The 12,571-nt window shown below is 45.0% G+C and overlaps 1 protein-coding gene across 5 annotated transcripts in view; it reads left to right on the top strand.

Annotated features, from left to right (window-relative positions):
• The window catches only part of FBXO38 (F-box protein 38), a 1,054,306-nt gene that overhangs the window by 245,566 nt on the left and 796,169 nt on the right, over positions 1–12,571 (top strand). For all 5 annotated transcript variants that reach the window (XM_069651425.1, XM_069651428.1, XM_069651424.1 and 2 more), the window contains exon 8: positions 220–313. In XM_069651425.1, coding sequence (XP_069507526.1) covers positions 220–313 — 94 coding nt within the window. The remainder of the gene's footprint in view (positions 1–219; positions 314–12,571) is intronic.

Raw genomic sequence — 12,571 nt, 5'->3', positions numbered from 1 at the left:
AGAAAGTAATCCGTAATATTTGTTTTGTCTGCTTCTCAAATCATTAAATTCAGATTTGTTTACAAAATGTAACATTCTGCCAGATGGACAAAAATCTGTTGTGTACTGTCTTACTTGGGGTTTACCTTTTTAGCAAGCAGAACGTGTGCACTTTAACCTTTTTGTTGATGTTTCTAAAAGCTGCTCTGAAGACTGCTTTCCTTTCTTTTTCTTTGGCAGGTGGCTTTCGGAACTTGCACACTGTGGTAGTTGGAGCTTGCAAGAATGCCTTGGAAGTGGACCTGGGCTACCTAATCATTACAGCTGCCAGAAGGTATGGCCATTGCTGTTTAATTTTCTCTGTTGATAACATGCTGCATTAAACCTTCAGTGTAATACACAGGGGTCAGTGTTGAAATGGATTTTCTGAATCGGCCCTTTGGACTGATTCTAAGAGGTCACACTATTCTTGTGAAAGGGGAATTGCACTGTCTAGCCAAACTCTATAAAGGCAGTGTTACTGAGCAGGAAGGCTTAGACTTGGAGATTGTGAGGGTGGTGAAGGATTCAGTTATGCACACAGAGAACATTCTTAATAATTCAAGTTAGGCTGATGTATAAAATAGTTATATTTACTTCGGCCTAGGACAATGATAATCAAAATCACCGGTAGGTAATCCACTACACACATACTATTAACATATGTACGGTATAGTGTGTTCATAACGGAAAGAAAATTACATTTATAACTTAAATGCCTAATTTTTTAAAGAAACTGTGTGGGGGTGTGGTAAAGGGTTAAATCTTGTAGGGAGGAGGTTGGTTGGGGTTTTTCGCAAGGCGAAACAGTGGTTTCGGGGGCGCCCATTTCGTCATTAATGTGTTGTAAATAAATTTATTTAACCATTCATTAGAAAGACATTCACCAGAGCACCAACCCTTTACTTTAAACACAGGATCAGACTATTATAACACTGTATTATAGTAAAGGAAGTTAAGCAAAGACCAACGATGTGTAATGTGGTAGCTCAGAAGGAGGCAAACCAAATGGAGGCATCTTAAAATGTTTTATTTCAATGAAAGAAGAAAAAGCCTGTCTATCCCTATCAAAAGGGTTTGCCCTGTCCTACCTAACACAAAACTAAGGTGCTCGTCGTCAATAGTGTAGTCCAAAACAATGATCCATCCTCCGTCCAAAAAGCTATCCTGTTCCAACCCTACTACTTATCAACTATTAAAAAAAAAAAGAGAGAGAGGTCCAGGAAAATGACTCCCTTCTGGACAGGCTTTTCTAGCCTCAATATTCTTTAAATAGTTCTTTGTGATTACGTGAATCAGTTCCTTTAGTTCTTCTATGGGGCTTGTTTCCACTTTTTTGGCCGCCCCCGTCATTCTCCAAATACAGTTCCTTGGTTTATCAAGCTATGGTCTTGACCCTTTTTCTTTTGGGATTCTTGCAGTGTCTTTCTTACTTTCTAGCCTTGGGTTGGGTTTTAACCACTTCCTCGGTGAATGAATTGTATTTCAAAGGGTTCTTCACTTTCTTTAAGGTATTCACAACCACTGGGACAAGTATGAGGAGTGCTGTTGTACTCTTCTTGTCCTGTTCCGCTCACTTGTCTTCCGCTGCTCCCATTACCTTTTGGCCTCCTGAACTGGCATCACCAGCTTCCTGTGGCGTCGGGCTTTCTTGTAGTTCGAATGCTTCTAGCGGTTTTTTCTTTCTGCTCGCTCCAGTGCATGGCTTTGCAGAGTCCCTTCTACTATGGTCTTGGCGTTGTTTGTGGACCAGCCGGTCCACCTCCTCTGGGTCCCGCCACTGCCTCGACTTTCATGGATTGGCTCTCTGCTCTCTCTGACTCTCCTTCCCTTCTCGGTTGCCAGTCCTCTCGGACGAAGACCGCCTGGTCTCTCTTTCTCACTCTCTTCCCCTCTCCCCGAGTAATCTTCAATATTCGTATGTCTTGTCCCTTTCTTTCATCCTTTTAGGGTATCCCCTGATAAAGGGACAGTACCAGAACCTTTTGTTAGGTAAGAATTGGTGCAGGCACACTGTGTGAGACTACACAAGACGTATCTGTTTGGTATAGGTCTACACAAGTTGTTAGTGTGACTGCGCAGCCATGCCTATCTCAAGAGGGGGTACGTAAGCTGTACAGATAAAAATCCCTCAATACAAGTAACACTTATACTCAAGGTTACAGTTATAAATCATGATTTATTTTTTATTTTATTTGAGTACATAGTTTCTTACAAACTTTTATCAAATTCCTTAAAATCCATCAAAACATGTAGCAAGGAAAGGGAAGAAAAAGAAAACAGAATTTGTCCATATCATTTCCTTTCATCTAATATCAGTTTGTGGAACAGTTCTCACAATAGAAGCACCTCTTTTTAAAAGATTAGTGAGGCGAAAATTAAACCATAGTCTTCTCCACCCAAGAGACGAGACCAGAAAATGTCTGCCACTTCACAACGTTTTGACACTAGACATTCACCCAAAAACTGTACAACGCTGTCAACCCCCTACATTCCACCAAGCCGTGCCACAGCGTCTTCACCTGATAATCCTGATTGCAGAAACTGCACATTTTGGTTTTGGATTTTCCGTATTTCATCAGAACCTCGTTGTTGGGGAGCAGGTTGAAACGCAGCCTCATAAACTGAGCTCTGTACCACAGTGACAAAAACAACCATAGCTTTCCGGGTCTCTTACCAAAGGCCTTTGATTCATTCCGCAGTTCCTATTGCCATCTATGGGAGTTTCTGTCTACAAGCGTATTGAGCCAATCTTGTTCCCAAATCTTACGCTTAACTTTGCATGGATTAGCCAGTAAGCGTTCACTACCCGAGCCCAACAAGGTTAATAGAGCTCGACATTTGGTCTTCCATTGACTCAGTACCTTGGGTTCTCTTTCGCCTGTAAGTTGAGCAAGAATTTCAAATGGAGGAGCAGTCTGCACCAAGAGGCATTTCTGGAACAGTGAGAGTGCCTTCCAGGCAGTTTTTGTGTAAAGAGAAATAAGGCAGAGTTAATACCTTATTATGAACGTGGGCACGAGGTTTGACAGCTTTAAAAGTTTTCTCCAAAATGTTCACTCTAGGAATGCACATATGTTCTGAGATGTGGAGAGGAAACCTTCCGCTCCATAGATCAAAGATGGAGCCACTTTCCCCTCATAAAAGGCAATCAGTGGGTCAAAGAAAATTTGCCGAACTTCCTATGAATCACTATAGCTTGGGACGTCGGCATGGAACACTTCTTCTTAAGGGAGAGACATCTAGGACCAACACCTAGTCTGTTGTTGACATGAATGCCCAAGTAGGTCACAGACTGGAGTGTCGTCAAAAACCATTTGCACCGTGATATACCACTCTTATTTCTACTACCAAAGTTCAGGATCTTAGTTTTTATCGGGTTAACTTCCAATCCGTTCTACCTCATGTAATCATTCAGTGCTTTTAACGCTTGTTGCAAACCAACGGGAGTCTGATCCGCCAGGACCAGGTCATCAGCAAAAAGATCTGCTGATCTTAGCCAAGCCTAGTTTGCAGGGGGAAGGTATTGACTGGATCCGGTGCAATGGGGAGGTCTGATAAAAACAGGTTGAAGAGGGTTGGGGCGAGGGGGCACCCTTGTTTCAGTTCACTTTCCATCAGAATGGGGTCTGATAACAGACCTTCGGCGTTGTGCCTGATTTTGATATCGAGGTCTTGATACAGTTTTCGGATAGCTGATAGCAGGTTCGCGGGACCAATGAATGAAGGCCATGTATATTTTGGTCCCCCATTCCCAAGCCATGCCTTTGAAGACGTTTAAAAAGGAACAGGTTTAGGTCAGTCCCTACACCCTTGGTGACGCCCGTTTGTCTGGGGTCCGCTCTGCCAGTTGAAGCTATCCAATGCTGTAAATGGGACAGCAAAATTCCCCCAAAGATCTTACCCATTCCGTTCAGTAGGGCTATCGGGCGGTAGTTCCCACGATCAGCCATATCGCCTCCATTATGGATTGGGATGATTATTGCAGATCTCCAGGAATCAGGAATAGTCTCAGACCTCAGAATTTCATTAAATAGGGAGTACATGATAGACACCCATTCTTCCGGGGCTTCCTTTAGGATCATGTTGGTGAGTCTGTCCGGGCCAGTGGCCCCAAGACCTACTGGCTTTCTTAATAAGCGTGATTAAGTCGTCTTCATCGAAGTTAAGCGGCCACCCATCCCCCTTCTGTTCTTGCTTGGCCAAGGTCACTCCTTCCCTTCTATCAAATGTTTTCCCATAATTGCGCTTCCATTTGTCTGCAGGCACCATATTAGCCATTGGCAGCCTATTGCTAGGCCCCTGTTGGTTTAGCAGTTCCCAAGTTGCTCTCCCATCATTTCTCAATATTGCATGGAGAATAGCCTCCGAGTCCATCTGCAGTAGCATGGCTTGGTGGCCTGCTGCCCAGTTCCTGTATTTTGGTTTTCTCCTGGCAATTAATCTACTGGTTGTTGGCCCTTTCCTTTTTTTGAGCGCTCTTAAATCATTTCTCGGTGTTCTTTTCTCTGGCTACTGCACCATCATGAATGTGTGGATAGGGATTGCCCCTATTTTTGGCTGGGTCTAAAAGCGTGCGAGAGATGAACATAATTCAGACCCTCCCTTTCACCAACTAGATTGTCAATTTTGGATTGAAGGCCTCTGACGTCCCCTCTCCCCAGTCTCAGCCTGTTTGCTCCATTGGAAATCTTATGACAAATTTCCAAAAGGTATTTTACGTTGATTTAATCATCAAATTTACAGACTCTTTTAAGATGGAGTGGTCGCGGCGCTTTTTCTGATCTACTTTCAAGGACGAAACTCGCTTGCTAAGCAGGAATCAAAGACGTAGTCATATGTAGAGGAGAGAATACCATTAGACCAGGTGGTTGCCGGTATATTGCCTCCTTCATTGACGCCCTTGACCATGGAGAGGCCACAGGCCTCCATTAGATCCATCCAATCCCTTGCCCTCTTATTGGTGGAACTAAAACTGGCAACCCTTCTTTCCCTGTTGGGACCCCCCCCGGACAAGGCTGGGCAGATTCAGATCACCCCCTACACAAATGCCATGAATTAGGATTGTAAGGCAGAGATAGTCAATGACTGCTTTCACAGACACGAGCAGTCTAGATGAGACTGTACTTCTTGGGTTCCAATAGATCTTAAGGATGAGCAGGCAGATAGAGGAACCCAAGTGTGACCCTCCAATTGCCTGCACACATCTGTTGGGGCATTTAGAGTCAAGGACACCAGATCTTTGCCATTTTTAACCAAAATTAGCAGGCCAGCCGAGGATCTACCCCTCTCTCCCGCTAACGCAGGGTTAATGTAGGTACTATAACCATCATACATGGGTGCCACTGAGAACCAAGTCTCCTGGAGACAGAAAATGTCCAGTTTGCCTGAAGCAATGTCAATATCTTTTCTCAGATGGGAAAATCCTCTGGTGTTCCAGAAGCCAATGCACAATCCTTGCGCTCATGGTTACACATGTTAGGCAAGATTGTATGTAGTAACCCTGTCTTGTCCTCTTGGCAATAGGCAACCCAACCTTTGGTATAGGCCTGTACTACACAGGTTGGTAAAGTGACCCAGCAGCCAGGCTTATCTCAAGAGGGGTCAATGTGAGCTGTAGAGAGGCAACATAGGTATTCACAGTGACAAGTAATCAAATAACACTTCTACTCAAGATTTCTTATTAAAATTATTTATTAGTTTAAAAGTCAGTTGGGCGGCAAAGATCGACTCAATCTTAGAGAGCGCTGGAAGTTCTAAAGATGAACTAATTAACAACCCCGCCAAGGTGAAATCTCGACTTTTAAATCAAGATTGGATCGACACTTTGGAAAAAGCTGCCGCCTCCAAACTGTTTAAAGACCTTCCTCCACAGTTGGCAAAAGTGAACGAGCTTAAACCTTATTTATTAAGAGGACCGGATTCCAAACTCATGATGAACTTCTTAAGAATCCGTCTTAATATCCTTCACACAAGGGAAGTCCTATTCCGTAGAAAATTGGCCCCGGACGAAGTATGCAGATTCTGCAAGTTAGAGATGGCTGAAACCATAAGACACCTCTTGCTCAACTGCTTAGGTGTTACGGGCCCCCGCCAGAGACATCTCGGACACCTGTTTAAAAACCTATATGTCTATGAGCAAGAGGAATGATGGTGTCGGCTCCTAAGTGGGGAAAAGATAACTTGGGTGATCGCGGTGGTAGGCTTTTTTCGAGAGATCGACCTGCTTACCTGACCGCAGATATGGATGGGCAGGATAGCCAGCTGGGTGTCATTACCCTGCCACTTATGTGGGGGACGTGGACCCTGTCCTTGATCCCAGTGCTGAATCAGATATGGATCTACGTGTGGATTGCAGCATAGGACAAAGAAAGACTCCGTGCCGCTCTGTCTGTGGGGAACTCGAACAGTTAATGGAGGGACTGCATCTTTATTTTGTAAAAATTGTATTATACAATTAAATCAAATAAATAAAAAAAAAAGTCAGTTATTAAGCTTTCTTTAGGAAGGGCAAGATACAAAAATAAAATACACTTAAAAAATAAACTCCTTCAGTTTCAATTAAGTAAATAAATACCCTTCCTATTAAGGTACTGTGCCAACCTGGTTGAGAGGTCCTAACTCTTGCGGTGAGAGTTCGTGAAACTTTCCCAACTCGCAGGCCTAATCAGCTTGTGACCCCACAAATGATCCTTTTTCGTCAAAATTACTTCTGAGAACTTTTGCGAAGACTTTACCGTTTGATACCAGAACTGCTCTTTCCTATCCAGAACACTAGCCCATTGACTTTGGCCTGGCCTATTGACATGAATTGAACTATTCTGGTGAACTGAAACTATTTGCACTGCCTAGAAAGTATATATAATATATTCTACTTACTGTTGTCCTTTTTGCTCCCTGTTAAGTACATGTACTGCTATTTGGCTCCTCTTTCAAGGGAGCTCCAATTGTCTCAAAAACATTTCTATTGAAGTGTATTGGCCTATAGTATTAAGTTGTTTCTTCTAGTTACATGTTTTACAAATGATTGTGTAAATAAATTAATAAGTGTTTTACCAAGAAACTATAAGTGTCTACCTGAACCACTGTGATTGAAGGTCCTTTGTGTAACTACTTGTACTGCTAACATTCACTCTTGAGATAAGCCTGGCTGCTCAGCTCGTTACCAACAAACTGTGTGGTACAGACTTATACCAAAGGTTGGTCTTGCTTACACCTGTTTTCCTAATTGTGTGTGGTGTTCCCAGAGGGTACTGCATGCAATTCTGCCTAACACACTTCAGATAGCACCACCTCGGTTCTTGGACACCTTACGGGCTCCCCTTGCTTCTGGGGTCCAGCACTCTGTTGAGGTGGCTCAGGCTTGGGAACTCCTGCTTCGAGGGAGCTTGGAGGATCTTCCTGGAGCTCGGGTCCGGCTTAAAGGTGATGCACTCGTCCTGGTGTTCCTGTCCCCTGGCACTCGGTTCCTGCCACAGTGAAGAAGTACAGCTAGCGGAGAGAGGGGTTCCAGGCAAGTTCTTCTTGGGGTTGATTGGTCCCACCAGCCCAAGGGGAGACGTCGTCCTTTCCGGGCTTCTCTAGTCGATTAGAAATTCAGAGCTTCAGCACTGCAGCAGGGCTTCACCACTGCAGCAGGGCTTCACCTGGCAAACCAGTGGTCCAGGAGGGTGCAGCAAGCGTCTCCTCCAATTTCTTCTTCGGTTCTTTCGTCCAGTGGTCGACTCCGCCTTCCTTCCAAAAGACCTCGCCTTTTATGCAAGTTTCTCCCATTTATTCACAGCCTAGTTGTCACTCACACAGCAGGGTGGCTGTCCTGCAAGGACAGCGAGCCAGCCAATCAACTTTGGGTGCATTCCTGTAATCAATGAGACTAAGCACAGGGAGTTTCGGGAACCTCCCTCACTTCCTGCACTGCCGGACACACTGGAGCTAGAGGCGGGCTTCTGCAGTGAAACCCGCCAAAGAGAAAACAAACAAAGGGACCAAACTTGGTTTGGCGCGCAGAGTGAATCTCAAGAAGGGCGTTTGCAACAAGAAATGGTGAAAAAAGTAGACTGGGCCATTTTGACAAAATGGGCACCCATGGGTGCAATATGCGACTGAGGATTCAGCCTGCAGTAAAAATGCACAATGGTAGGAAAAATAAACCACTGCCACCAGCCATTAATTGTAGACAGAGTAACATAAAATATGTTTCATGAGAAAGTAGACACAGGTGATACTAAGTAACCCCTCCAGCACTCCACATAAGGTGGTGTGTGCTGGGTCTCTAAAGTAATAAAGGTAATTGAAGTCAATTTTACTTTACTGCTCTTTGAAACAGTTTATCCAAGGGAAGGTATAGGGAAATCCAAAGGACCTCTCTGTGACCCGGCACTGAAGGTGCTGTGTCACAATACAAAAAGTGATGTCTATGGAGTTTGTCGGACTACAAAAACAAAGAGAATCCAGAATCCAAATCAGATCAAAACCCCTGGTTGAGGGAGAAAAAAGGCTCACTCACACAAGGTTAAAATGTAAAATGTCCAGCCAAAGAGCTAGGGGTCTCTAAGGAGGGAGGAATTTAGCACTGTAATGAGATTTCTCCCCAACAACAATTCAGAGGAGCCCTTGGCATTATCTTTCAAGCAATTTCTTGGGTCCAACTTCCCCCTCCTTTGCTAAAGCAAGATTTTTCTTACTCCATAGTGCAGGCTTTCAAAGGTGACCTTAAGAGGGCCCTCCCGTTTAAGCGCCGGACTAGCTAGCTCCTCCAAATGCTGATCCCCTTTGTTCACACTTGCTGCGACTACCAGGTCATTGCCGGGAGCTGTTGCTGACATTTTCATGCCATTAGGCGACAGTGGAAACTGTTGTCCTCTACTAGAAGTGCTTTCCCTTTCTGGGAGTTCTGTCAGGTCAAACCCCCACGTAAGCAGTTGGTGAGCCAATCTAAGAAGAGATGATTTCATGGCGCTTGATTTCAAATTGAGAATCACTGAATCTGTTTGCTCTTTGTAGACAAAATCAACAATCCTTATATCCTCTGAGCAAATGAAGTTGAAGACTGGAATGTGATGCAAAAGCTTAATTCTCCTGCATGGGGTCTGGCATGGATTCACATGCTCATGAATATTCCCTGTCGTTAGGCTGGGAATCATCGGTAAAAAAAAAAATCAGTTTCAGGTTCACTTCTGAACCGTCTTTCTACTAAAAACCAATCACTGGTCTCTGGGTCATACTGCCACCAGCCAATGACTGCCCGCTACCTAAGCCCCTCCTCTGGCAGCCATCTTCAGATTTTTACTGCACGTTCAATTGTCGTGCTATACCTCTTGAGCTTTTACTGTGTTTTGCAAATATTTTTGTTTTTTTGCTCTTTTTTCGGTCCATCCAGCCTCAAGCTCCATCGATCAACCTTCCGATTTAACGGGGACCCGTTTCAGATTCTTTAGTGTCCCTTGAGGGTGGATTTACATTGAGTTACTTCTTGGAGGATTCCAGAAGCTTTTTGGAGACCTACACCACATGGATATGGCGGAGGAGAAGGAGGACTCTGAGCCTCTCTTCAAAGTTTGCACCAGCTGCAACCAACGGAACATCTTTTCGGACGATGGAACATTCCCTGTGCCTCTAATGCATGCATTTGGACCAGACGCATGCGGAGGATGACTGCGTGGCTTGTCGGGAGATGGTGCCGCGCACGCGGCCGACCGATGCAAGCGCCTCAACAAGTGGCTGCAGGCCAAGGCCCCTGCTCTTGGTGAGTCCCAGCAGCATGCCTCCCCTGCCCAGAAGAAGAAAGGTGAGCGGTCTTCTAAGACCTTTGAGGGTGCCTCTCCCACGGGGGCCCAACATAAGGCTAAGCACTGTGAGTCCACTGCCTCCCTTACAATGAACTCTATTGTTTACCAGAGATCATATCTTCCCTTCACCCTCCAGCACTTGAGCCATCTATAAACTGACGCAACCACCTCGTTGACCAGCTGATGAAACCTGTTCCCTGACTGCTGACTGGCCTTTGCCATGATTATGAAAACACCTCTCGATACATAGAGCAACCATACCTCATATATTTAATATCTTTTAGTAAATTCCCAAAATACTTCCCATACATTTATACCATTAGGCATGCATTTTATACCCATCATGACCGCCATTTATACAGCTAAATTCCACGTGAACATATTGATCGCCTGCTTTGCCTGAGTGTGGAGTGGCCCTCCGTGTGACAATGTTTTTGTTGTGTTTCTACCCGCATGCAAATCTACAATTGTATCACCTCTACACAAAATAACACAAAGTAACCTAAATATAACACTTACACCATTTACCATGAATATTGAAATATTTGTAGCAATTTGGGAAAGTGACAGAAATGACAATGACGTGTCTAACCCCAGTCAGCAGTATGGCGCGCAAAGTTCATTTCCAATTTCCCAACACTCTTGATCCTCTGAACTGTTGATCAGCCCTTTTGGCCTTCCAACTTCCAGAGCCCGGTTTGCATCAGCCTCGGAAGAGCTGTTGCTTCTCGTACCTAGCCTCGCTCGGTGTGCTTGTGTGCGCCACCTTTTCATCTTCACACAGTGTTAATAAGTGGCAGGTGTACCTTGTTAAAGCTAAATGCCTGACTTTACCTGGCCTCATTACAGGGCGAAGGCCCTGGTCTCATTCCTCATCTTCCTTGGTGCAGCACTGTTAAGATAGGGTAAGGATGACTTATGGGAGCTAAAAGCATAAAATAACCAGGGATAGGGCTTAGATTGGTTGTGGAAAAGGGGGGATACCATCAAGTGCTTCTCCCCCACTCCCCGAGGACGCCCTACCCAGGTGACCCTCCCTCACTTGTCCACCCCCAGGGTCGGGATCCAAAAGCGATGGCCTTCCCTTGGCCACCGGAGTACGGGATCCCAGAGAACTAGGTTGTGATTCACCCTCTTGTTCTTCACAGCCTACTTGTATTTATAATAAACCTTTATTGTTTATAATACTTTTGCTTGTCAGTGTTTCTATTGAATCCTTGGTATACTGCAGGCTCAGTGTACTTACCTACAGCCCTCTCTCCTTTCTAAAATGAGTCTGGCTGCTCGGTCTACGCTACCATGAACTCAGGGGGTCCAGCCTTATTCTAAGAATGAAGTCTTTTACTGTCTGTTGAATGGTTTTACTAAGCCCTTAGTTGGACTTCAGAAAAACTGTCCTAATACATTTTCCTTTTATTTATGGTGGCACACCCCAAACTCCTTTACTGCCCCTTCCCCACCTTACATCTTTACACCACCTGAATGCCCCCTTTTTCAAATGGATTGTGCCCTCCCACGTATTCCTCATCTTATGATATCTCCATATCGAGCTTTAGCTGCTAAGGAAACAAGAAATCCAGCCGGGGGCGCTGTGCATCGAGGCCCGTCGACTCGATGTTCCTTGAGGCCCTTCATCTTGGTGTTGACTTCATTGATGGTATATAGCGCGTGCTGTGACAATTGGTTTCAGTTCTGTTTTTCCGCGAGAGCGAACGCTTCCGATTTATCGTGCACTTCGGTTCCTTGACTAAGAAACATTTTGTTTTGTGTAAATGGCATTGTCGTCGGCATCATCAACTCAGATCGGGGTTCAAAAAAGGGCAGGACTGTTGGGTGAAGATGTCCCTCATGGACCCCCATCGGGTGTGTCTATGGTGCCTTGGATCCTCTCATTTGACTTTGGAGTGCGAGTCCTGTCAATCGATGACAGCGAAGGCCCTGAAATAGCATAAAGGGAAGCTAGCTGCAAGTAGGTCTCGTAAAGCCCCTTTGAAAACAGCTTCAAAAAGGCGATCCTCTGACGATTCGAAAGATGACTCTACTTGTCGGAAGAAAGCTAAAAAAGACCTGATCGCGTAGTGGCTCACACCACACGTCATCTTCCTCACGGCGGTCGAAGAAAAGGCGCTAGATATCGCCATCTTCGTCGTCGAATTCCTCCCCGAAAAGTGTCTTGTGTCTGACCAAATCGGCCTCACCGGCCGAGTGGGAAAGGTTGACTAAATATGCTCAAAGTATTCGAGAGAGCGGCCTCGACCCCCTCGAAGAAAGATGAGAGCCATGCTAGTATTGACAAGCACAACAAAAAGAATGCAAAGGACAAAACCTGTGTCTCAGGCCCAGGTGTCCATGAGAAAACCCCTTGAGAACCCTTGGAGTTTCCCTCGAGTCTAGAAAAGGCTCCAAAATCCTCTACGCCGTCAGCATTGAAAAACTCCACGTCGAGCCCTAAAAAACCCTCGACGCCACAGCCGTGGAAGCCCTAGACGTCATTGGAGACTTCGACGCCAATGTCGACGCAAGTCCCTAAACCCTCGAAAGATGTCGAGAAAATATTCACTCTACTGCCAAGGAAGGATTTTTTCAAATCCCTTTCCTCAATTTATGAAGATTATGAACCATCTTCAGATGGATCTCGTCCTTTTGGATTGCAGTATGGGACACATAATGTTACAGAGGCCGTCATTTCTGAGGACTCAAGAATAAAGGATCTACATGACACCCTGCAATCTACAAGTGGGTTGGACACTTCCCCAGAAAGTTTG

Source organism: Ambystoma mexicanum, chromosome 3p, assembly GCF_040938575.1.
Source record: "Ambystoma mexicanum isolate Mex_15411 chromosome 3p, UKY_AmexF1_1, whole genome shotgun sequence".
Classification (NCBI taxonomy): Eukaryota; Metazoa; Chordata; class Amphibia; order Caudata; family Ambystomatidae; genus Ambystoma; species Ambystoma mexicanum.
Note: the sequence above shows the minus strand (reverse complement) of the source record. Positions and strands in the feature narration are given on the sequence as shown.